The 27,842-nt window shown below is 32.9% G+C and overlaps 2 protein-coding genes across 3 annotated transcripts; one reads left to right on the top strand and one right to left on the bottom strand.

The window, feature by feature from the left end:
- Positions 1 to 1,246: 1,246 nt before the first annotated feature.
- Positions 1,247 to 7,753, top strand: LOC115699271 (THO complex subunit 4D). The gene is made up of 7 exons (XM_030626605.2): positions 1,247 to 1,592; positions 1,969 to 2,235; positions 2,506 to 2,649; positions 2,739 to 2,807; positions 4,287 to 4,471; positions 5,772 to 5,822; positions 7,184 to 7,753. The coding sequence occupies exons 2-7, from the start codon at positions 2,020 to 2,022 to the stop codon at positions 7,413 to 7,415; spliced, it is 897 nt and encodes a 298-aa protein (XP_030482465.1). The 5' UTR covers positions 1,247 to 1,592; positions 1,969 to 2,019; the 3' UTR covers positions 7,416 to 7,753.
- A 14,130-nt stretch (positions 7,754 to 21,883) lies between these two features.
- Positions 21,884 to 26,122, bottom strand: LOC115699268 (uncharacterized). 2 transcript variants are annotated; one of them, XM_030626600.2, is made up of 5 exons: positions 25,113 to 26,122; positions 23,949 to 24,007; positions 23,700 to 23,828; positions 23,191 to 23,326; positions 21,884 to 22,546 (listed from the first exon to the last, which is right to left on the bottom strand). In XM_030626600.2, the coding sequence occupies exons 1-5, from the start codon at positions 25,812 to 25,814 to the stop codon at positions 22,226 to 22,228; spliced, it is 1,347 nt and encodes a 448-aa protein (XP_030482460.2). In that variant the 5' UTR covers positions 25,815 to 26,122; the 3' UTR covers positions 21,884 to 22,225. The 2 variants fall into 2 exon arrangements, 1 of the variants encoding a protein (XP_030482460.2); XR_009684441.1 differs by having other exon boundaries at positions 22,410 to 22,546; positions 23,065 to 23,326; positions 25,113 to 26,119.
- Positions 26,123 to 27,842: the final 1,720 nt, after the last annotated feature.

Below are 27,842 nucleotides of genomic sequence, written 5' to 3'. Positions count from 1 at the left end.
GCCTTGGAAATGACATAACACTTATCCAAGGTGTAAGTATACCTTATCGCCGATTATCATGTCAGTCTAAATTTAGTGAATTGACAAATCATGAGAATTAAACTTTTGAACATATAATCATGATTATATTCCACTGTCCTGACGATACTATAATCATGAACAAATATATATATATTTATATATGTTATGGACTTAATAGAATTCATACATTAAATATAATCATGTGAACAATGTAACATAAAAGCGATTTCTGATCTTATATTAATTAGTAAATGTGATTATATTGAAATGAGTTTTATATAGGGTACAAAACCCAACAAGTATGTGGTGTAAAACCCCATTATAATTTAGGAGTGTAGTTATAATTTTGGGGTTTTTATAAAAATACTGAATTTTGGATAAAAGTTTACAATTTTACTCACACGGAATTTTTTACAAAAATACTGTCTTTTTATAAAACAATCGTTAAACAACAAAATTAAACATTTAAAACAATAGTGGAACAACTAAAAAATAACTATGGAACAACTATAACTGAACACATTATTTTTTGAAAAAAATTCCGCCCTACAGTAAAAAAAATGTTGAAATTTTCAGTATGTAGTGTAAAAACTTTATAATTTTTAGAGGTGTAAATATAAGGGTTTATTTCCAAATACACAAAAATAATAAAAAAATTACAAAAAATACGGTTTTACAGAATTTTAAATATTTTGACGATTTTTTTTTATTTTATTTACAGAAAATACGATTTTTTTATGTTGTACTTTTGTTGATTTGTTGTTGATTTTTTATTATGTATGTTATTTTTGTTGTTATTTAAATGTTATTTTCATGTTATTTTTGTGTTGTTTCTATACAAAACTGTAAGAATATAAAATTTTTTTAAACATAAAAGTATAATTTTTTTTTTAAAGAAATAGTGCTTAATTATCCATAAATATAAAGGATAAGTTGAAAACTACCCATTTTTATTACACATTAACCAAATATAACTCTAAAATAATTTTAATTAATAAATATCCTCTTTTATAATCAAAGTACCATATATAACCTCACAAAACTTATCAAAATTAGACTTCTTAATGCACATAATGGGAATATAACTTATAAAAGTGGGTATAAATTAAAGAGTAGTAAAATAAAGGTAAAAATTAAAATATAAAACAAAAAGTGAGTATAAAGTGTAATTTCCTCTAAATATAACTTCCGATTGAGAATACCCCCGACCCCGAGTGATTGTGTTGACTTAGCCCAATAGGAAAGCCCAATTATGATAGGAAACCCAAAACCAAAGTCATATTTATTAGGGTTTCGTCTCCAAATGATTTTCAGCATTTTCCATCACGCAACCTGACCCTAGCTTCTCAATCTCCTACTACAACTTCTCTCTCTCGCCTTTTCTTTTTCGTTTCTTCTCTCACTAATTCATCAGCTGTACCTACTCTACATAGATTATCAACTTCCTTCACTAACCTGATCCGATAGGAGAAATTCCTTTTGTTGAGTATAGGCTTTTCGATTGTAGAACTCCGGTTAATTACTACCTGCGCTTCATTCACTGCCCGGATAAACAATTGTTTCACTCACAGGTATGGATTTGAGGTTGCTGACGAGGATTGGTTCCCAAACATTGGGTCTCTGACTCGTGTCTTTTTTTTTTTACTTTTGTGAATGAGATCTTATTTTGGTTTCTATTTACTATTAGGTTTATTTTCATGTATAAAAAATTGTTTGGATTTTCTAACGCGTACGGGTTTGAGGGTTTTGTGTGTGGAGGTTTTACAGAGATTGATTTTTTTCCCTTTTCATAAATTTTTGGTTTCTCTCCTTGGGTTCTTGTTTTTCTTTGAAATTAGTTGATTAGTGGTTTTGAAATATATGCTAATATTGTGATTTGGTATTGTTTATGTGTGGCGATTCAACATCATGATGCAGATGCTGATGTGAATTGTGTTTTAATTGCAGGTCCTTTTAAAAATCTCTTATTGTGTATATTTCTGTAACTGTTCCCCATCAATGACTACTCCTTTGGATATGTCGCTTGATGACATGATAAAGAGCAGCAAGGGTAATCGTGAGAGAATTAGAGAAAGAGGTAGAGCCCGTCGAGGACGTGGTTCGCGTGGGTCCTTTAATGGTGGTGGTGGTGCTGCTGCTGGAAGAATGAATGGGCCAGTTCGTAGGGGCCCTCTCAGGGTGAATGCTCAGCCATCTGCTTACACCATTGCCAAGGCAAGCTCAAATCTGTAGATGCTTTTTGATATGCTAGACAATCTGATATGATTTAAAAACCCAAATATTTGAAACTCAAATTCAAAGAGGACAAATAATTGATGGAGAAGCTCAATATGTCTGTCTCATCTCATCCCCTAAAGCTCTGTCGTCCTCAGTGCATTTGTGCCGTTATTTTTCTGAGCACTTTGAGGAGTGGAGAATTATCTTGTTATAAGCTGACGTTTCTTCTTTTCCCTATCTGGCCTCTTTTCTCCATGCTTTCATCAGTCTATCCGCAGAACCAAGGCCTTCCCATGGCAGCATGATTTGTTTGAAGATAGTATCAGAGCTGCTGGAATAACAGGCATTGAGATTGGCACAAAACTATATGTCTCCAACTTGGACAATGGAGTGACCAATGAGGATATAAGGGTACAACTCAAGCCACACTTTTTCGTCTTAAGAGCTTTCTATACCCGAATTTCTTGTAACATTGTCTTGAAATATGACTTGCAACTCAGGAACTTTTCTCTGAAATTGGGGACTTAAAAAGATATGCAGTGCATTATGACAAAACTGGTCGCCCAAGTGTAAGTTTTTTTCTTTTTCTGGGGGAGTATTTTAAGTTTTGTGTGCTTTGGCATTGTACTGTATTTCAAAATAAGATTGTTTGTCCTTTTCAAAATACATACATAAATAAATAGGATTTTTTGGTTAAATGGAAGGCATATGAATTTTACTTTTGTCTCGATATGCAAATTTACTCAACTATGGCAAAGTTATAGAAGAATTGGGATTATTTTGGATACTGTTGCTGAGTTGATTTCTTGTTTGTTTTGTGTAAGTGCTATGTTCAACACCTGCTTATTAAAACGTATGTCCATTAACATTAACATCTCAGGAAGTTTTGTACATAATGATGATTAATGTGTTGATAATTAGAGAAACTTTTGATGGCAATGCAGTTTGTTTTTGCCTCTTATTTAATGTTATTTTATTATGTCATGTCTATAGCTCAAGTGAACTATGTTAGTTTTGACATTAATATGTCATTTCATTTGCTTATGCACATCATTTGTTAATTAAGAATTGAAACATAAGTTACTATTACTACAATACACAAGACAATTTTCCTTATAAAACAAGAAAGGTTCAACTCCTTAAAGTCAGGGTCATTGTGAAGCCATATAGCATTCTATATTTTTTTTTTTTTGAAAGATATAGTATCCTATATTTGATTTATCTTCAAATTAACTTTTGTTTCAGAATTAAGTTTCTCAATTTTTCTTTCGGTTATTTCTAGCATTTTTACAACAAAAATGTAGAGCTGTCACATTCAGCAACTTTATTCTCTTTTGCTATATTTTAGACTCAATTCCAAAGCTTGAGAATACGACTGAAGAATTACCTCGATTTAAACAATTCATTAAGGCTGTTGTCTTCTTCAGTTGTAGTTTTCATGTGATAAAAAAGATTAAAAAAAATCAAGTATTCTCCATGACCAGAGTCCATGATCCCGGGAAGAGAAGTGGGCCTTCAGTTAACCAAGAGCCATCCAACCGTCTCAGTTATGACCTCTGAATAATACTTCAAACTTTCAAAGATACGTCATTATGAAAGGACACATGTTCTGTACACAATATCGAGCAGATATTAGATAATTAACTCATTTTAACTACTGACATTTATATATATTTTTTTGGAAATATGACATTCGTATATATTTTGAAATCTGACATTCATTTTAGTAGATAGACACTGAACATTATATTTTATGAGAAGCAAACAGAATAAATTTTGTTTGGTTCTAGAATAGTTTCGTATTCTTTCTTGCATATATTTGAGTTGTACATATAAAATATCCTTAGCTTCATTAATCTATCAAATTATGGTCCATTGAGTTGCCTTTCGAACTTTTATGTGCCCTTTGGCATAATTTGAGCCAGTTTATGTTAGCTATTGTTTCAGGGTAGTTGTTTTCTGCCATAATTTTCTGTTTGACTGATTATGGATCACTTTTCATTTTCCTCAAAATTTCTTATCATTCTTGGTTTGTCCTTTTGTTACAGGGTTCAGCTGAAGTGGTGTATACCAGAAGAAGTGATGCCTTTGCAGCATTGAAGCGTTACAATAATGTACTGCTGGATGGGAAGCCAATGAAGCTTGAGATTGTGGGTCTCAATTCAGAAGTTCCTTTAGCTCGTGTGAATGTTGCTGGATTAAATGGAAGGAAGAAGAGGACTGTGGTTATGACGTATGTATTCTTATCTCTGTTCTGTACTTATGTCTATCATTACTTTTCTATGTGGACAAGCTTGGCTTATGGTGGCTCTTGTGAATTTCATATTGTTAAGAAAATTCTAACTATAGGGAGTTTCTGAAGGAGTGTGTTGTAGAGTTTAGGTACTTTTGCTGATGAACAATACTTATATTTTTCTGACCTTTCATCTAGAAGGCCCATGTTTCTGTGGAAGTTCAGGTAGTGTATGGTTATTAGTGTTTTATAAGCACATTACTTGTGATGTGATGCGGAAGAGAAGACCATATATATCTTTATATTTTAGATGGTATTTTTTATTGATTTACTTTTTGCAGAATGATAAAAGATTGTATCGTAATTTATTTCTTCATCGTTTTTTTCTTTGGGAATTTTGGTCTAGAATGTTATCTGAGTTAAATTGTTTCGGGTGAGAAGGTGAAGGTGTGAGCATTTATGCATGCATGCTTGCTTCTACTGTAAGGTAAGTGATAGAAAATATTTGAAACTAAGTAGTTTTGGTTTTAGTTGGGTCAAAATAGAAGTGTTTTGGAGAATGAAGAGGGAGAACTTGATGTCAATAGGGTTTTTCTTTTTGCAGTTGCAATATGATAAAACTTGTACTGTCTTTTTTTTAAGTTTAATTTCCTAACATTTTATGTTTCCTTCTCTTTTTTTTATGATTTTTTTTATCAATATAGTATACTGTGTATATATAGAGTTGTGTATTTATACATTTATTTACGCGTTGTCATGTAGGAAGATTAAACACTTTTTTGGAAGAACAAAAAATATCAGATAGAAGTTGAGAGAAGATTTAAGAAGCTTTCAGTAGCGAGCTTCTAAAGCTTAGAGAGCTTATACATATGTTTAGAGAATAAAACAGTCTAGATGATTCTAATTTCTCACAATAGATTCAAAATAATGGGCTGTCGCTGTGAGTTGCAAACTGTTGTAAAACTAGTTAATACAACTGTAAATGATAATTCTAACCAACTTCTTTACTGTTAGAATGAGTTGGTTTTGCTGAGTTGTCACCGTAACACATTGATCTTTATCTTGAAAATTATATTTTTTTGAAAATTGCAGCTGAAGCAATAATTAAGTCCTTAGGTTTCGTTCTTTTCCCATGTTTTCTCTGCCATTTATGCTTCTCTCCTTTTTATTATTTTTATTATCTGCAAGCTCATATCTTGTGCATGTATATTGCAATTCAGAATCTATTTTTGCGTATACATCCCAAGATGTTGTTTGCTTGAATAGTTTTTTTTACTGTTTACACTTGCTTACCATGCAGGTCAGGACCTGGTCGAGCTGGTGGCCCTCCTATGGTTAATCGTGGTCCTGGGTAACTATTTCATTTTTTGTTTATGTTTTTATATACTGAGGCACTTACTTTAGATGATCTATAGTGCTATTTTCTTTAAAATAGAGATCAATGTGAAAAAATGGACAAAACATCCGCACATCAGATGACCTATATTTGCTATTACCTCAATTTTTAAAGAAAATGATATTAAAAAACATATAATATTTAAATGATATAGGGAAAAAATAGAGAATGCAGTTTATAGCGTAAATGTAATAGTTTGAGGTAAAATAAAGGAAGTGGGGTTATGGTGAGCTATTTTGTAGCATATAGTAGAGTAGCTGATGGGAGTGCTAATACAAATAATAAAAACTTGATTAACTGTGGATCTTTTTGGATGTGTTTATTTTCTAGATTATTGTGTACTCCTTGTAGACAATAATTTTTTTTAATGAGAGTTATAGATAGATTTGTTGATATGCTGTTGTAGAAAATATAAAGTTAGTAACATAATGTTGTCAGGAGTTAGTTGATTTATTAGCCACTTGGCCCTGTGCCTTGCTATCACATGGACCTTGGATCTGATTCCTCAAGGTTTAGATACGTATAATAATTGGAAATTCCTAGCTGTGCCACTCGAGTCTAGCTCAAGGTGTTGGGTGTGTTTGTCTAATTTAAAAGTAGGTAATTTACTAATTGTTTCTTTATATAAAAAATGTAAAACCATACAAATTCCATGTTTCTGAATGGGAACTGGGTTGTGGTTAGTACGAGCGTTTCTAATTTTCTTGCGATCAGTAATTGCCATTTGTACAAAGCTGTTTTTAGAGCCTTCTGTGAATTTTAAATTAACGATTAATGTAAACAACAGATCAACTCTTTTAATATTGTCATCATTGTTCATCATCTCTTATTATCATGTTCAAAAATCCTTGTGTTAATGTCATGTGCCAGACTGTTGAAAATTTACCTGCCTAGGCCTAGTAGCTTTATGAGGATTCGAGGAAGTGTTTTTTTTCCTTCAAGTCTTCACTCTTGGATAGTTTAAAAAAGCTTGCAAATGTTGTAGTATTTGATTTGACAGTTGTCATGATTTGTGAAGGAGGCAAAGGGGTATCTACAACTGCAACCATGTCTTTTATTGAACCAATGGATGTCAAGTCTATTATTGAAAGCAACCATATCTTATTGCTGAATTTTCCCCACCCGACAATTTGACTATGTGAATCAACTTAGTTGATGCTTATGTTAGTTCAGGGGAAACTTTTGAGGATAGACGCAAATGCTTTAGAAGAGTACTAATTAAGACTTAAAGTCTGAGTAATATAATATGATATGTTAAGTCTGGCCTTTTCTTTTTCGATCTAAACAGTTCTGACTAGTTTTCTTTTGCTTTTTAGTGTTTCTGGATTCGCCAGTCAACGAGGTCGTAGTGGACTTAGGAATGGTCGTGGCCGTGGTGGTGGTAGTAATATTGGAGGACGTGGACGTGGAGGTGGCCGTGGGCGTGGGCGTGGTGGTAGCATTGGTGGTGGTGGCGGCGCTCGTGGAAAGAAGAAACCAGTTGAGAAGTCTGCTGATGACCTTGACAAAGAACTGGATAGTTACCATGCTGAAGCTATGCAAACATGAAATTTTAGCTGCTGAACTTTATTAGAACTGATCAGTGTTAGCTATAGGTGTACAAAGTGGGCATTGCTGTTGGTGCGTTTGACACTGCTTGTTTGTGGTGAAATGAATGCTTCGGTCGGTTTTCATTCTTCAGTTTTAAAGCTTTAGTGCAAAGTGAATGCCGGGTGATTTTTGATTAGTTGGTTTTGTTCCAAGGAATTAATGTGGGTGTGTTTATTTCGTATACTGTCCCCATGTTTAGATCTTCTGCTATTTTGACTTTGAATTTAGACGAAAATTTATCAGTTGTAGCAACTTATTGTTTTATTAGATGGTATAGTAGATATAGATCTTGCAAAGCGACCAAAGTTCTTCTAGAAGGTTATATTGTGATAAAAAATGAAGTCCCTCATATGATGATGGTAGCAAGTTGTTCTACATTCAAGTCGTTTTCAAAATTTATGAATTTGCCTGAGAGCATTATTTATGGTCACACTTATACCTAAACTAAACAGCAATCTATATTTAGTATTTTTATTTATTTATTTATTTATTTTTTGACAAAGTGATTAGAATCACTCATGAATTTACGACGCTCACGTCCGCCACCAGCGCTGGAACCTTCTCGAACCAGGATAGCTTATCGTCTAACTGCAGAGCATGCTTTGTCAAGCCATGGGCCGCTAAATTCTCAGAACGAGCCACATAGGACAAAACTACCCCCGGAAATTTAAACAATAAAGCTATAACATCTTCAAACAACGCTCCTAACTTGTTGAAATACATCTCCCCATTGTTGATAGCCGTCACCAAAACTAACAAATCTGAATAAACTGAAAACAAATCAAAAAACCAAAAAATTTTATTAGAAAATAATCAATCCGATCAAAACACTCAAAACTCAAAAATTGAAAAACTAGATCCCATATAAAATACTATAACTAGCCAAAGGGTTCCTTTTGGCTAGTAGCAACTTAACTCTTGTATTTTACTTCATCATCATCTTAGGATTACTATCCCTTACTAAGACCCTAAAACCTAAAAATTTTTTATATGTAATCTAGTAATAACAAAAATCCTGCAATGCTCCCATCCATAGGATATCAAAAGTTTACTTTGAAAATTATTGCAATAATAAAGTAAGCAACGAATAATGTATTCAATAACCTTAATTATCAATGATTAGTGTAATTCAATACTATGAAACAAAATAACCTTGATTATTAAGCATTAATGACCCATTAATTCCATAATCCTTCCCAAAATAGACAAAATCAACCATATTAATTTATTATTAATGTCCCCATTTTTAAAATATTACAATTTCCTTTATTGTACTTATCCAAAAAAAAAAAAATTATACATATTTATTTATGGTAAACTTTATTATAATCAAATCAATCTATATTGAATTGAAATTACTTAAAATAATCCAATTCAGTTATTATGACATAATTATTCCTATTTTAATTTCCAAAAGACAAGTTGTAAAACTTTCAAAAATTGTATCCTTTTAAGTTACCATAAAACATTTATAATGATACCTTCTTATACGACATAGATTACAAACCAAATTCCATAAAATTTAACTTCCCAAATATATCTGAACACAATAAATTCGCATTTGACAATTAGTATTCCCACCTCCTTTTATTACAATATCTTCGTATTTATTATTATTCAAATTACTTGATTAATTTTAAATAATAATATTAGAATCTGAATACTAAATTCCACCACTTTCCCTTTTTGCTAATAATTCCTAAGAATATGAACCAATCATAGCTAAAAGCTATTATCGTTTAAACTTAATCCTCCTTAAACCTTATTTCACTTGAAAATATTTTTAAAATATCACTTTAAAATTTTCTTTACATCATACCTTAACTTAAAATTTGTCTAATGCATAACTTGTTTATTTTGCAATTTTATTGTGCCAATATTTTGTTATATTTTCAATACAAGAAGCCGTAAAATTTTAAACAAATTACCCTAAATAATTAGGGGCCAGCCATATAATAGGCGCTATAGCCTTGTAAGGCGCCAAAGCCATAAAAATGGCGCAAATATAGAACAAACTAATAACAAAAAGATTACAATGTATCCCATTATAACAATTCAACATTATAGAAACAAGAAATTTTCGGACAACAAATTCTTTGAAGAAAACTTCATAGTTTCCTCTGTACTCTTTCCTCTTACAACTATCAAAACAAGATTATACAAGAAAAGTAATAAAATTAAAAACAGATTATACAAAATTTAAAATGCTAAAGAAAAAACTTGATGGTAGATCTTATAAGAAAACAACACCAAATAAAACTTTAAAGATTTTCTTCATATATTTTGACATTGATTAGAACAGAACAAACCTACACGATTTCATTGATGAAAAAATGACAAAAAGACTAAAGAGAACTTAACTCTAATCTTATTAAAGAGAGAACAAGATAAAAGAATGCCAGAATGAACCTTACCTCCGGTGCTGAGAAGAAGATGAGAGCAAGTAGAAAGTAGTCTCATTTAATATCACTAAAATGAAAAATAATAATGCAACAAATGTAAAGGATTTTCTTAAACATCTCAAAAAGCATATGAGTATTTGCGTCTATTTATTACCAAAAGAACTTGAAACTTTTCGTTGGTTCTCCATCGACGTAAACAAGTATGAAATTACTTTTTTTTACTTATATGTTCATCTTTGACTAACACAAACATTAATTCTTTTTTAAAAAAATTGTAATAACACCTTCAAGCCACTGGAGTTCAAACGACTACCAAAACAAAAAATAAAACAGATTTAGAAAATAAAAAAAAACAAATCTGAGAGATCTCAGATCACCGGAGTTTGTCCGTCTAACCCGTCTGCCATTAATGTCTCCACGATCAACATCCCTATCGTTCGCCATGAACGTTGAGATCCCAAACCAAAGAGAGAGAGAGATCTCAAATAAATGGTTGAAGCGAAGAAGACGATTAGGAGAGAAAATTAGTATTTTTATTTTGGTTATGTATATTTTTAAGTTTATAATTAATTTTTTTTATATTATAAATAAAATTATTTCTAATCTTTAATTTAAGAGTTATTTATAAAATGAAAATATAATAATTTTTTTAAAACAGAAAACATAATAATAATTAATTTTTTTATTAATTATAATTTAATTTAATTACTATAATATTTTTTATTATTTTTAAAATATCACACATCTTTTTTTTTCTTTTTTTTAAATAATAATAATAATAATAGAAATATAATTTTTTTTTTATAAAAAAATGAATCTTTTTTTTTTAATATGTGCAACAAGTTTAAATTTGAATTGTAATATTAATTTCTTTTTTTTTTTTTTGTATATAGATACATTTAATAAATCTTTGTTGAGGCCATGCTGCTAAAATTGGGGTTTATTGAAAGCTGGATTCAACTCATTTTGAAATTCGTAAAGTCTGCAAGGTATTGTGAAACTTATGGTAATTATGAAGTCGGCCCAATTATTCTTACACGAGGTATACGCCAGGGAGATCTACTCTCACCGTACCTGTTTATTCTTTGTGCTGAAGGTTTCACAACTTTGCTCCGAAAATATGAACAACGTGATTGGTTTCATGGTTGTAAGGTGGCGAATGGTGCTCAAAGAGTCTCTCACATGTTATTTGCGGATGACAGTTACCTATATTGTGAGGCTACAGAAGATGAGGCCCTTCGGATTCAGGAAATTTTACACAAATTTGAATTAGCTTCGGGACAAAAGGTTAATCTTTCCAACTCTTCTATCTTTTTTAGTTCAAATACTTTGAGTTCTATGAAAGATAGGATTAACTTCCTTTTGGGAGTGGTCACGGCTACTGAGGGCAGTTTGTATTTGGGGTTACCTAGCTCTATGGGACTTAACAAATCTGCTGCTTTGGGTTTCTTGAAGAACAAGGTGAGGAAAAGACTACTTGGTTGGGGAACAAAGTTTCTATCCAGGGCTGGTAAGGAAATTTTGATAAAAACGATTTCTCAAGCGCTCCCAAGCTATGCCATGAGTGTTTTTGATTCCACAAGAGGTTATAAGAGATATAGAAGGTTTAATGTCAAAGTTTTGGTGGCAATCTTCGAATAGCTCATCTAAAGGTATCCATTGGATGGCTTGGAAAAACCTTTGTAAACATAAATCGAAGGGAGGTATGGGCTTTCGTAATTTAAGAGATTTTAACTTGGCTATTTTGGGTAAACAACGATGGAGGCTTCTCTCCAAATCTGATTCCCTTGTGTCTCGTATTTTTAAGGCAAGGTACTATCCGCGAGGCTCTTTTATCACTGCTGATATTGGTAACAATCCCAACTATGTTTGGCATAGTGTCCTTGAAGCTCGCCATTTGGTGTTCAAAGGAGTTCGTTGGTCTGTTAGGGATGACACTTGTATCTCGGTTTTGGGGGATCCTTGGCTACCCGATACTAAAAATCCCTTGATTATCTCTTCGCACCTTGCTCTTGTTGGTGCCAAGGTTTGTAATTTGTTCTCTATAGATGGTACAGTTGGGATGAGGAGCTGTTAGCAGATTTGTTTAAGTAGCGAGACCAAACTTTGTTCCTCATAACCCTTCTACAACATGATCATGGACAAGATTACCTCACTTGGACAAGTGAAATTTCTGTTCTATATACTGTAAGGAGTGCTTATAAATTGGCACAAGATATCCATGGTGAGAATACACAAGACGCGACAGCAACTGACAGCTGTTGGAAGAAATTTTGGGGGTTGAAACTCCCTCCAAAAATGAAAAATCTGGTTTGGAGAGCTGGACAAGGTTGTCTTCCAACCATGGTTCAACTTCGTACTAAATGCGTGAGGTGGCTGCTCATTGTCCAGTATGCAACGTTGAAGATGAATCGATAATCCATGCTCTTGTTGCTTGCCCTGCTGCTAAACTCTGCTGGGACATAGTTGGAATTGGCACTTCAGTGCAGCCAAACTCATCTTTTTTGGACTGGTGCGTGGCCAAGTTTCTGGTGCTTGATTCAGACATGGAAAAGCTATTGGTAGCTCTTTGTTAGGCTATTTGGAATGCAAGGAATGATATGGTTTGGCAAAACAAATTGACAAGTGTGGATAGTATAGTGTTCTCGGCTAAAAACTACCATAATCAGTGGCTCATTGCTCATAGTTTAGATGTTGTGTTCTCGGGTCCTAGTTTTTTACTAGGAGACTGTGCTGAGCATTGGCAGCCACCACATGGAGATAGGGGTGTTCATCCGATCCAATCCGCACTTTTTTGGTCAAACAACATCCAATCCGCACTAAGTGCGGATTTCATATTTTGGATCCAATCCGATCCGCATAAGAGTTTAAATCCAATCCAATCCAATCCGCAATAGTACGGATTGGATCAGTTACTTTTTTAATAATAAATTATTTAATATTTTATAGAAAAAAATTAAAAAAAAGACTATTGTTTCTTAATCTCCAATACTAATCTATTTCCATCTCTATTTATATACAAATTAAACCAATATACATATATATCAATATATATATATACTTATCTTTAGATTTACACTAAAATATATATCTATCTAATTACTAAGATAAATAAGCTAGTATATATATATATTTAAACTTTATGTGTATGTGTATATGTGAATAAGAATTATTTTTCTTGTATTTTTTATTACAAAATAAATAAAATGCACCAACTCAATAATTACTAAAAAAGATTAAGAAATTAGAAGTTTGTGTCTTTTTTTAATTAATATATATTACATATTATAATTTTTTAAAAATATATATTTAAGTGCGGATTGGATTAGATCGGTTACTTTTTGAGGTCAAACAACATCTAATCCGCACAAGTGCAGATTTTAGATTTTTCAATCCAATCCAATCCGCACAAGTACGGATATCCGCATTTTGCGGATTGAATTGGATTGGATCGTGCGGATTGGATTGGATCAGATACTTTGTGAACACCCCTACATGGAGATAGCATTAAGGTTAATGTCAACACCGCTATAATTTCTGACACGAACCAATTTGGGGTTGGTTTTGTGGTTCAAAATGTACAAGGTTTGTTTTTAGAAGGTGGTCCCAAACTTTTCAATGGTTCGGCTACATCAGAGTATGTTGAAGCATTGGGGGTTAAGGAAGCTTTAAGTTGGATTAAGAGGAACCAGCCACGCCAAGCTATACTTGAAACCGATTGCTTATCTGTTGTCCAAGCCTTACGTAGTTCAATTGTAATGATTTTCATGTTTGGTCAAATGGTTAATGTCTGTAAGGCTTTATTGAAAGATTTAAGAAATATTTCTATCTTTTCTATTAGGCGATCAACTAATAAGGTGGTTCATAACTTTGCTAGAGCCGCTTTATTTTATCCTGATTGCTGTTTCAATTTGGGGTCTGTCCTAGTTGATTTGCTAAATTCAATGGTTAATAAAATGATAATTCTCCATTAAAAAAAACAATAAAATAAAAGATAAAAAAAATATGTGTAATGAGTTTAAATTTAAATTGTAATATTTATAAAAAATAATATTTTTATTATATAGCCATATTTAATATAACATAAATATATAAGATAACTATTATGGAACTTAGGTGGCGTTCGGTTGGAGGTAATGAAATGGAAATAAAATAATTTTTATTCTATTCTTTTATTTGGTTGCATTTAAAACTATTGGAAAACTATTCCGATGGAATGACCTTTCCATCATTTTGGTGGAATGACTATTCTATTTTGAAATGGAAGGAAAGACCATTCCAATGCAAGATTTGAAAAAAATTAATAAATTTTTTAATCATTTTTTTATGCATTTTAAATTTTATTCCATTCCATTCCTATTCCTATTCTTATATTTTCATTCCTCTCACGAAATACCACCTAGTATTTTTACTTTATGGTATAGGCAAACAAATTAAGCCAATCCGAATTTAAAGAAAACATATTGTATAGAAATTTTGTTTCAGGTGTAGATTTTTTTTTTTTTGAGAGAAAAGCTATATATATATTAATGAACAAGTTCATTTACAATGATAGCTTCAATAGGGCTTGGACAAACAACCCTCCAAACAATATTAGATCCATCGGTAAAGTGAATCTAGTAAGATCATGTGTAGCTGAGTTAGCACTCCGACGAACATAGCTTAGAGGGACACCTGGGAAAGATGATAAATTATATCTCGAATAAGATCATGAAATCTTCCATAATGTTGTTGATTATTATCAACACTTTGTGAGATAGTGATATTGGGATTTATTTTATCAGGATCTAGATTTACTAACATGTATGTTGAATTAACATCCTAAATATGAATTCTCTAATACGATGAAATTAAACACATAAGAGTTTAGAAAACCTTACATTAATGCATCGAAATATTAATGACTCCTTCTGCTCAGATCTCTAACCCTTGTTCAAATCTGTCGCATAGTAATAACAAGATCTGAGGCCGAATCTCTTTCTCTCATTCGGGTTGGTTACCACCGTCTTCCGCACTATGATTGAGTACTTGACTTGCTATGTGTGGGCTTGATACTCTATCACTATGGCTCGAATTGGTGAAGAACAATGAATGAGGTGCGAAATCACTATATAAAGGAGTCTCTCATCTAATAGTTGTCAGAGAATGAAAACTAGATTTAGTTTGGTTGAAAGTCAGTTGTTGGATGAGATGAGAGCATCATGTTTCTTTTATAGTATTTCAACTAGGGTTTAGGTTTTAATTATATGGATTAAAAAAGAAAAAAAATAATAGGCAAAAATTCACACTATGTGGCTGGCCACTAATGAGTCTCACTAGTTACAATTTTGTCACTTTATTTCAATGACTTATTCTTCTTTTAATAATGCCATATTTTCTAATTTCAATCCTATAAATGTTAAAAATATTTATTTAATAATTATAATTAATTATCAAATAAAATTACCATTTATTTTATTTATTAATTAGACTTAACAAAGTCTCTTAATTAACAAATAAACTCCAAAACCTCTTTTCTTCACAATTAAGCTCTTGTTTAGTAAAAATTCATAAATAAGACATAGTATAAATTTAGAATTATAATTGATTAATTAAAACTGATTAACTGAGTCTGCAAGCAGTATTATCTCAACTAGTGTGGGGACAATGGGCCTGTATAATCAAGTTTCCAATAAGTAGATCTAGAATTTACCAAGTAAAGTTTCTAACTTATTAATTCCTCCTTGCGCCACTATAGATTAAGAATTGCACTCTTAATTATATAGAACGCTCTATATGTACCAAGATATAGATATGTTATGAAATTATCTATTGTTACAATCCAAATAGTCAAAGATCCTTTATAGATGATCTACATCGAATAGGGACAAATTTACCGTTCTACCCTTCAGTGTATTTTATCCTTAAAACACTTAGCTACCTATAAATGATATTTAAATAAACTAATATAATTACTAAAATGAAACCTCAATCATTTTTCTCTATCAAGCCAAGCTCGAAGGAAATCATCTTTCACTTCTAAATACTTATAGAAGCTATAGATTCCATATCTATGATTAGCACTCCCACTTAATTGAACTACCATGTCCTTAATCTGTATGTCATGAGAAGATCCAATCGATCGAATTTAACGAACGAATTGAAGAACATAAATAATACAATTAAGTTTGAACCTAACATATCAGGATTAAGATCTATAGACCTAAGATCAACCAGTGATATTGACTTAGAAAGATATAACGGTAAGTTTATGATATCTTATCCAATTTTAATATCGATCCAATCCGATGTATACTCAATAAAATGAACCACACAATTAATATTACTCAACTATTGTAAAGAGTAAGAGATTTTCTTGGCCTCAATTTCTTGGACAAAAAACTTCCCCTTAATTGGTTTAGAAATTGCAGCAATAACCTAACCATTAGAATTGCGAACAATACCTCCAATACCCATTATTTTACCATCATTATCTAAAGCAGCATCCACATTAAGTTTCAGCATACCAGTGGGTGGAGGCTGCCATGTTTGAGTGTTGACATTTAAATTCTGAGGAGGCGTAGTAGACGAGTTGTTGTTCATGCAAAATTCACGAAGGTATGCAAGAGATTTTTTCATAAGGACATGTTGAGGAAGAGTTCGAGAGCCATGAAAATTATTATTGCGGTTGTACCAAATGAACCACATGAGAGAGAGGATAGTCTCCATTTGATCATCATCAAAACGAGAGAATAATGAATGGATAAAGTCACTGCTAGTTGAGGACTGATAACTCTATGGTATAGAGTTATTTCTTATGTTTTTAAACTGAAATTATTGTGAGAAGAGTAGTGAAAATGTGTTTGTTTGTTAGCCAACTTTTAAGTCTTGTAAAAAGTTGTTATTTTAGTTGTATTTTTTTTTTAATTAAATGTTGCTTGTTTGCTGTGGGAAAGAAGAATTAACTTGCTAGAAAAAAGGAAATGATGCAAAGGAAAAGTTAGAACAAAAACTGAAAACTAGAAGGAAATGCTGCCAGAATGCTATAGCATTATGGGCAGTTTGGCAGTGACGTGGAAGAAGTCTAAAAAACAAATTGTACTTATCCACATCAGTAATTATGCACCAGTCACTCAAAGTATGCTAGCTGGCTGCTGTGGAAGGAAGAAGACTAAACCTAGTGGGCCAAGATTGGAAAGGATTGGGCTTCTATTTTTAGGGTGTCATTTTGTACCCTATTTACCCAACAACTAAAAAGAAGACTAAGTACAAGCTTCTCCTTCAAGATGATGGCAACTGCCATTTTTGAAGAGAATTAATTGCAGAAAGTACAGAGAGGAAGGAAAGAGAAGGGGGACCCAAGTGCAAGAAAAAGAGAAGGACAAAAACCCTATTTGTCAATTTTTTAAGGCCAAATAATTCAAATCTAAACCTAGAAGGATTCCTATAAATAGATAGTGATGGACTCAAAACTGACAGCTTAAGCATTGACTAGCCTTTAGTCAAATTTTAAGCCTTACTCCAAGATTTTGGCCATTTCCATGCTGAGTCTTCCTTGAACGTGTGGACCGTGTATTCGGGCCACCCTCAGGTTGAGTCCTTCTGGAGCGAGTGGTATGTGTGCTTGGGCCACCCTCAGGTTAGGCCCTCCTGGAACGAGTGGTCCGAGTGCTTGGGCCACCCTCAGGTTGGGCCCTTTTGGAATGAGTGGTTCGTTTAGATTGTGAGTTGGAAGGCCTTCTGGAGCCCATTGGCTCTTTTCCTAGACGGTGAGGGGTTTTTTCATGTGGTGTGTCAACGTTCTCTCCATTGTTAGCTATGAAGAAAATTGTTTTTTTTTTTTTCGAATGTAGGGAGGGTTTTTTTTGAGCTATTTTCACGAAGGCTCTCAATGAGAGCACCAAACTGTTAACGCTGATTTTCGTTAACTATATTTGAGCCTAAGTAATGATAATCTTGCACATAAATTAAAAATGGCAAAGAAGAGATAAGAACACAAAGGTTTTTTTACGTGATTTTGCGGTTAAAATTCTACATAGTCCACGAGTCGATCTTATTAGATTTCTGATATAGTTCTAGGGCCTTTTCTCTTATGAATTTTTTGTCCCTTTTTCAGTATAACTTGCCTCTATTTATAATTACATCATAGGACAGTTAATTACATAGTTGACTGATATCTTACAATAATTATCCCCTAAAATCGTGGGGTTTGATTTCATACCACGTAAAATAAATGTGGTTAATATTTGAACATCATACAGCTGTGATGGGTCCACTTTTACCGGGTCAATATAAATGTGTATTAAATACGTTGTAAATCATAACGTTCTGGGATGTCTCAGTGGGAACACCACATCAGTAACCTTTGTAGCAAGCTGGAGCTTTTCCCATGTTTTTCCGAGGTTGATGATGTAAGCCTCGTCGTTCCTGCGCTTGAAGACATAATGCTCCATCTGAAAAATCACAATTTTTGGCGACAAGGTGAACTTCAACAGCCAACATCATTTGAATGTCAGCTTTTATTCGAGAGAACTGACTCGACGGAGCTGTGAATCTCATTAAAAGATGTCTGGAGCTGATTAGTGAAGGTACCACGAGCGTGCCTTCCTATAACGAGATGGACATCTCGCTATTAGTTGTTTGGGTTTACCCGACTGTTATATTTAGTTTGTATACTGTGTATTATACACTAAGTGTCTTAACAGTCATTATATCTCGCCTACGTCCCTTCATGCGTAACGAGGTTGATGCCTCGCCTTGCACATCTAATGTCGTATGGTTTCTCGTTAACACGTGAGACAACAGTTTGTATATCTTTATCTCTCGTAAGACCTTTCAGTCAGCAAGTTGTAAATATACTCTGCCAAGCCCGTATTAAGGAGTTATTCCATTTTTAAATATAATTACCATTACATTTGTTGATTCGCATTCTTCCTAATTTGACACGTGTCATTCTTTGAAATGGTAGCCGAATTTCGGGTATAACAATAGTATATATGGGTTTAAACAAATATTGATTCATTGTGATATATTGAAATCCTTACAGGCATATTAATATTATTAGATATCACAATTTTTAAAAATTCTCTCGATCAGGGGGAGAGAAATGTAGTTGGGATTGATGATACTTTTTGAAAAATAATCTTGCACAAAGTATATAAGAACGATATAGTTCAAAATGATATATACCAACTGCAAATCAATATTATTCAAAGTTGAGATAGAATGAGTTGCAAATGTCTGAAGCGTAAATGAATAATTTAGAAATTATTAATAAATATTCATTTGATTTGTCCTGAAGTTGTTAAATCTAGAGGTACTCATGGAGATACCTTAATGTTATAATATATTGATAATTTAAAAATGATAACCGTGATGAAAACGGTACTCTAGAAGAGACTCCCTAGAGAAGTTAGACAAACATATTTGATTATAATTGAATCCCTGAAGTGATTCTATATAGGTACTTATAAATGATAAACATATTTAAAAAATATGTAATTTAAAGAGATCTCTATAAGTTATGTCAATATGGGAGAAAATTATCATATAATATAAATTTTAATCGACAATAGATGTTGAATGTTTGCATATGCAATAAATTAACACGAGAAAGCAAGAATCATGGTATTAGATTTGTCGAGAATTATCAACATACATTTTGTTTTGGCCAAAATATTATGATGTAGTCCATGCAAGTTTACTCGCATAAAGTGAAGTAAAACTTGTAGGGTGTGCAAATAAATATTTCTAATGAAAAATTTGCATATATGTATTTGTACACAAAATGAATTGTTGTACAAAATTTTCTTAGACATGAGATTGATTGAAATAAGCCTTAAATATTGAGAAAATATAATCATTATTTGATTATAGCTTGGAATATATTTTATGATGATTTATAAGCGTCACATAAATATTGCAACAAAAAGTTATTTATTTGGAGCTCCTAATATAGTGAGAATTTGAAATAAGCCTTATCTAAAAATTCTAGAAATTTTTTATACATGTCTTAAGTTGTATAAATTCAAAGTCACACGTACTGTATGACAAAGATTTTTGTATGAAATAAAGACACGTAAGTAAATTGTTATTTGAAAAATATGTATGATTATCTATGCAATATAAATTCGTAAATTATATGTTATGATAGACCCTTGAAGAGTTTTTTTTTTTTTTTTTTTTTTTTTTTTTTTTAATAAAAGATTGAAGAATAGACTTTTATTTCTTTCTGTATATTGATAAATATTAAATGTATGCAGTTATTCAATGTAGAGAAGTCCTAAAATACTTCATATGCATCAAAAATTATAAATATATGATCATCTGATATGGAAATTAAGATCATACAACAAGATGGAGTAAATATATGGTCTTGGAGCACCATTATTCTCGCAAATAAAAATTTATATTATCATTAATGTATTATGTTCATATCCACTTAAAATTTTAAATTTTAGTATGAACAAAGTTATATACACACATGAATGATACAATTAGTATAAATATTGATGTTGCAGGAACCCCTCCATATTTTAGAAGTCCACACACATACTCTGCAAGAGATAGAAAATATATGATCATAAATAATATACGGTGATATTTTAAAAGTGATAACAATAATCTTATAAAATATATTATCACCAAAATAATTATTGATCATATGTGCATTAGGGGGAGACATATTCATGTTGTACTCTTTTTTTCTTAGCTCAGATTTTGTCCCACTGGATTTTCCTGACAAGGTTTTTAACTAGGCAACTTTAAATCATGTTAACATACTTGCACTTTATGAAGAAAGTAGAGAATGTGTAGGAGTGAAATCATTGACACAATATATTCGGGAAACATATGGATTACACTCTATAACAAAGTATCAACACAAACAGCACTCTATGAAGATAATACTGCTTGCATCACTCAACTAAAAGGAGGGTACATTTAAGGAGATAGAATTAAAACATATTTCACCAAATTCTTGTTTATACATTTCAAGAGAATGTATATTGGTGTCCAACATATTCAATCAAGTGTCAATCTTGCAGGCTTTACCAGCATCAATATTTGAGAAGACGACATACAAGATTAGAATTCGTTAATTAGAAGATCTCCATAAATGCCTAAATGAGGGAGAGTTACTTTACGCTGCACTCTTTTTCTTTTGACAAAATTTTTCTGCAAGGTTTTTAATGAGGTAGTTATTATGAACATCCAAGGAAAAGTATTATGAAATATTATATATGGATGTCCAACTCGCCAAATTAATTATCATCATTAATGCTTGATTGTATTTTCTTTTATTATATTGATTTAGTTTCTCATTTTTAGTCATATTTTTGTAAAAATAGGGTTCATCCTATTGGAATAAACAATTAAAAATTCTCATTCAGTTTCTATTTCTCTCTTCATCTTTTTCTTTTTTTCTTCTTATTTATTTTATATTATTTTATAACAAAAGATAAAATATTTATGCCGCAAATAATAATAAGTTAAACCAATAATAATCACATATGAATCTTGAATAAAAAATGAGCATTGCTATTAGGCAACAGTAGTGCCTAGCACCTTCTCGACATGTCGCGTTGCGATTGGCTAGCGATATTCTCTAAAAATTATTATATTAAATTATATAAGACCCGATACTTAATTAGACCAATAGCAATATTAACAGATAGGGTGCTAGGCACTACGATTGCCCAATAGCATTTCTCATAAAAATTTAGGTGAACCTGGGCATTCACTCCAACAAAAACATTCCAACTAAGACTTTCAACGAACATACTCTGACTACTCACTAGGAACTGTATGTATGTAAACAAACTCTCTCTCACAAGATCAAACATATTTTGCTAAAAATTGCTTACTAATTATAAAGTCCGTTTGCAGATCCCATAAATCAATACTAAAGTGAGTCGAAATATTGAATTCGGACAAATTAAGTTTCATATTTTGTTCAAGCCATTTCTGTATTGGAGTCGATAGCTTTCGTCTACAACAAAATGACACTGAATAAAATGTCAGAAGAAGCTAAAATGGGAAAAGACATTCGGCAGCAAAAATCACGTTGCTGTACCATTTATATGTCAATAATGTATATACAGAACAAATGCACACACTACAAAATAATATTCAAAAAAATAAAAAAAATCAGAGCTGATGACCTGGTGCCTCTCAAGCGAAGTAAATTCCTATATTATGTTTTCCTTAGTATGGTTTGTTCTCTTATGGTCAAGGGATTAATAGACGCGGTTTTGTCTGATATTAACCTGACATCATAGATTGATACATGATATAACATACAAAACCTAGCGTTTTGAAAAATGGGAACCAGTGATGACACACAAACTAATCCTAACCACAAGCAGGAAAGAACATAAATGGAAGGTGCTATTGTTTTGGGTCATTGGTATCACTAGTTTGTTGTACACTTCCAGACACTTTTTTCTTGTAAAGCTTCTCAATTACTTCATTCCAGTTAGTCCTTCCCTGACCCGACTCCATTGAAGTTTCTGCAGAGTTTTCATTCTGACTTGTATTTTGGTCATCATGAGGTTCTTCATCTGAATCTGAGGTGGCAGCGTGAGGTACATTCAAACTAACAGCCCTTTCTAAAGCATCTTTGTGCTCTTTTTCAAAGGTCTGCAGCCTTTCCAGTTTTTGCACTTTTGGAGGTGTAGTTATAGTATCTGAATGACTTTCCTTCATTATCTGTAGAGTAATTAAACCGTTAATCAGCTATACAAAATTTTGACAAAGAAAAAGATTCTACTTCAGACACAGCCATCTAGAGAGATGAGTAAATGCCTTCTAGTATTGTTTTTGAAATACAGTTACGAGAAGAAGCTCAAGTAAAATTAAGATATCGCACACAAACATACTCGCACACCGAAGGCCAGACAAACCAGCATTTTGTAGTGAATTTAAATTCTACGAGCTGAATGGAGAAAAAATAGGAGAGAAGTGATCAGTTATGTACGGACATAACAGTGAAACTTTCAGCCAACAGCTCGTGAAGGACACATTGGAAAAAAAGTTGCATGGCCTTTCAAGAAAATGAGAGCAGAAAGAGAATACTCTTCTCTTATTGTGTGGTTAAAAGTCTTTCCCTTGTTTTGTGAAGGGAAAAGTAGATGGAAATGAAGATTTTTAGTCGTTGACTGATACTCTACAACATGAGTGAATAATTCACCTCGAAAATTTCTATAATACATGGGAACAGAAATTACCTTAAACAATGCAACCAGATGACAGACGAGGAACATCTGCATATATTTTTACTTGCAGTATGATGATGGAAATTAACAGACGATGATACATAATAGCTATAGGTTAACAAAAGTAATTATACGTACTCCTAAAGCCTTCTCTGCTTCCCTTTCTATCCAAATAAGTCCGTGATCGGATGTGGCATTACATGATAATACAATATGCTCGAATCTCCCATCAACAGGAATGGCAGTCCTGACTTCTGGGGGAAATCTCCCACATCTGTGAAAAAACAAAGTAGGGAGAAAACTAACTTCAATTGTTTCAGAAATTAAAGCATAAGCTTTAACTTGACATAATACAATATTTTTTTCCGGATCCTTCTACATGAAATAAAGCAGTAATTGGATGGAAGGACATCTTTATGTTGATCAATTGTTCAATCAAAATATTTGGGTTTGACATTGCTGTGAGCTGTAATTTACAAACTAGGATAAGGAAAAAGAAGCCGAAAATTTCAACCATATGTACTACCGTCAACTCAAGCAACCTAGTGCGCTAAAAACTCAAGCACAGTACATGGTAAGAATTTAGAGTTGAAAATTAAATAAATTGGCCTGGATTATTAAGTTTGATTAAGTAAATGCTTTACTACCTGCAAAATTTTCGCTCCACAATATGATACATTCTTCCTGGAGCATAAAGTCTTCGAGGGTCTCTAAGTTTTCTACCTTCTGGAATGAAGGTATCTCTTAAACACACCAAAAATAATAAGCAGGGCAAGCTGTCCAAAGCACCAAGGCCTGGTTTAAGAGATATTAATAATAATAATAATTGACTCCAATAAATCTATGTATAACAAGCCAATGAACTAAAGACATGATGAAGAGAGAAGCATTCTAACCAGAAGACTGATTTGAATATATCTTCTAATGGCGTAGCTGTTCTCGGTAAGAAATCATCCTACACAAATAGCAGAAATAATCTTAACGTGACATTGTAATACTAATAAAGAACTGTAAAATGATAGTTGGAGAGACAGAGAAAATGAATTATCTCAAAAGCTAAAATCAAAATTAATATCAAAATCAAGTCAAGAGGTAAATGGAAGCTAGTACTCATTTATTAGCTCAATTGCTGCTAAGGAATCCACTCAGCAGTGCTCTATTACAAAGAAGATTATGAGAAATCTTCAGCTCCACTATAGCTAAGGAGTTTATGTGTGAAGGGTGGTCTCAACGTTCATGACAATTTTTGTTTCTTTTGGCCATTTGGTTGGTGTGTTTTATGCTAAAATAATGGTGAGACTATCAGTTGATCATTTATTTCTGTAAAGAAATTTCTCTTATGTTTAAGGATTCGAGTTTTGAGAGATTAGTCTTGATCACATTATTTCAAAAAACTGTAAAGTAGTGCTGGGCCTGAGATTTGATTTTATTTCTATCAGGAAGATTCAATCTCTTTGGGCGGTAGCTGTTATGGCTATCTACTCGTCTATATATATGGCTGCCTGCTGGGGAGAAATGAGAATAAGGCCATGTGGAAGGTCTTTAATACAAGTTCGTTTATTTATTAAAAAGTAAAATAAAAGTAATTATGGGAGGGAGCATTGTTTGAAAACTGTCTTCCCTCTTTCTAGGGTCAAAAAACCTTAAACCAAGTACAAGAGGAAAACTAATGATATTTTCAACGATAATAAACAGGCTACCACCAACCAATCATATACTTCATTCAGTTATTTTTGTCACATTTTTCCTGTTCTTTTTCTCTTTCTAATTTTCCACTTCCAAAATAAGCGTCTCTCAGTCTTAATTCTTTTGGCGTAATTATTGTAAAAATGACAAGAATCCAACATGAAAATATGAAAGCAATAAAGACAATAAAATTAATAACACATCATTCTTATAATTGTGTGTGATTTGCGAATTTCCTTAACTCCTTTCGTTTAATTAAATACTTCCTTCAATTATAAACAAAAACATCTCATATTTATTTAAATTAGCGTAAATAATTGATGGCCATAGCCGACCGAGAGAGAGAGAGAAAGAGAAAGAAAGAGTTGAAGCACCTGTAAGATAATGGATTGGATAACATCAGCATACTTAACGGCCAAGTTAAGGGACATACACCGAGCAGGAGCAATCGCATAACACTGAACCTTACTCCTCGGAATCCCACCCAATCGGTCCCTGTGGTTCACCACAATCACCGTCAAAAGCGCCGCCACGCCGGACCCCAAGGAGTGGCCTGCGAACACCATCCGGTACTCCGAACCATTCTCCACCCACAGACGCTTTAGCGTTTCAGACTCCTCGTTCAGGAGCCAAATGGCCGACTTGAGGAGCCCATGGTGGACGTAACCCCCATCGAACATCTGCATACCGATTCGATTGTCCAACAGAAGCTTGTAGTCGCTCTCCTTCACCAGATTGAGACCACGAATGGCAAGGACGATCTCGCGGTGTTCGTGATCGATGTAGATGATGTAGGGCGGTGATCGGCCTTGGGTCTGCTCGTATGTGACTCGCTTGATGCGGCAGTCTGGGTTGAGGCGGTGGCCGGAGCGTGGGGTAATGAATTGAGGATTTCGAAGATCGGGCTCGTTGACCGCCAGGATAAGACGGCAGATGCGGGGAACGGGTTCGAAATCGTCGGCAGTGGCGTTGGGCCAGGTGGCGCTGTCGTCGGAGCCGACGTAGGTGCAGCGTTTCCAGGCCCAACGCATACAGCCCAAAATCAGCACGCATTCCACGCCGCACGACAGCGACATTGTTGTCGTTTGAGAGAGAGAGAGAGAGAGAGAGGAAATCTAGAAGGTTTTAGGTGGAGTGAGGGCTGGGTCATTCCATTGCCATGGCCAATGGAGCTTTGAGCTCCTCCCAAGGATGGGTCATGTCCATGTATGTGCTTGCGTGTGACAGTATGAGGTCACGTGGTAAAAGAAGTCACACTTGGGCAATACAGGTTGGGCTTACTCTAGTCTAAAGTCTCATCTCATTCTCAGCCCCACCAAAATTAAATAAATAATCCTCACATGCAACCTTTTCTTACCTCCTTTTTTTTATTTTTCATTTTTCTAGACTATACAAAAATGAAGACAGCATTTCTAAATTTGTCTTTTCTTTTCCCTTTTAAAGGAAAATTTATGACATTTAATATTTTGGAACGTCCGTTTCAAAAAAAAAAAAATATATATATTTTGGAACAAATTTTATGTTCATATCATTATTCATATTTTCATTACTGTCTATAAATATTTTGGAACATTTGTAAAATTATATTGTATTATATATATTTTCATAAGTTGTCTGTTTTCTATTTGATTAATCTAATATTTCATTGCTTTTCGATTACTTGTATATTGGGTTTGCAGACCACAGCTGTTTTATTCTGATTTAATATATAAAATATAAGGATGAAATTGATTCCATCAAAATTATAGAACAAATCATGTAATTAGGACAAGTTAGTATATTTTTCTAAAACAAAAATAAAATTAATGAACAAGAGATATACACAAGACAAATGTTAAAATGTACCGTGTTTAGCATTTTTAGATGTTATATCGCTTTCTGTGTTATTAAATATCAAATTCCATATATATATATATATATATATTTTTTTTTCTTAAGAAAATACTCAATAAAAACAACAAAGCCAGAACAAAAATCAGTTCCATATATATTTTTAAGAGAGTGATCTAAATCACTATGATAAACGTCGACGCAGATAAACTTTCAGTCAACAAGCTAATTGTCTAGCTAAAAAATATACAAAGTCAGAATATGAGTTCTACAAATAAAACGACTTATATAAGATCAAGTTATCTCAAAAATTTAGACAAAATAATTTGAGACCACCTTCAAGAAGCATTCGATCTAAACAACCAATTTGACCAAAATTACATACAAAATAAATAGATAAAGAAAAGTGGATTAGCACACTATACAACGATAATGTTGTGAATTTTTAAATTAAAATAAAACACACTTATTATTTAAGGGAAATATGCGGCAAAAGTTCCCAAAAATGCCATTTTGATGCAGATTAGTCCCCAATCTTTAGAAATAGTGGTAATAGTCCCCAATGTCATGTTTTTTGTAAGTTCGTCGGTACCCAATTTAACAGCTTTGTGAAGTACTGACAAGAATGCCACGTGTCAAAGTCCACATCATAATTTTATTTAAAAATAAATAAAACTACAAATACATATTATTTAAAAAATTAATTATTTTTTTTCTTTTTTTCTTCTTCTTCATTTTCTTGTTTTTCTTGCTGCCGAGGAACCAGTGAACCACCACCCACATCCCACGATCCAGAAAATGAACCAGCCACACCCCAACTCTCACGACGGACAACTATGCTCTAGCCACCCTCGTCCCAAACATACCACTACTCCATTTCCCCCACGCCTAAGAGCACAAAAGCCTCAAATATCTCTCTCGTTCTTCTTCTTTGTACTGTGTTGGGAATGAGTTGTTCTTCCATCGACAACGAGATCTGACTAGATTTGGCCAAAGCATACGCCGACAACCGTGCCAAGGGCTGGATGTTCTTCCTCCAGTAACGAGATTGAGATGTTCCTCTCCCCTCATGATCTTTGGCCCTTGTATGTACCCACGTCATCGAAGCCTCACCCTTGATGGCTCTGGTTTGGGCGTTTTTAAGCCCAACAAGACAACCTACAGATTTTTATTTTGGATCAATCAATGGGAGAGAAGAGATGATGATGAGCACTGAGATTGCAAAAAAAAAATTAAATAATAAATAGCAGGCCAGTTGTGTGGATCGAACGGGC

Source organism: Cannabis sativa, chromosome 9 (genome assembly GCF_029168945.1).
Source record: "Cannabis sativa cultivar Pink pepper isolate KNU-18-1 chromosome 9, ASM2916894v1, whole genome shotgun sequence".
Taxonomy (NCBI): Eukaryota; Viridiplantae; Streptophyta; class Magnoliopsida; order Rosales; family Cannabaceae; genus Cannabis; species Cannabis sativa.
The sequence above is the reverse complement of the archived record's forward strand: the minus strand, read 5'-3'. Positions and strand labels throughout refer to the sequence as shown.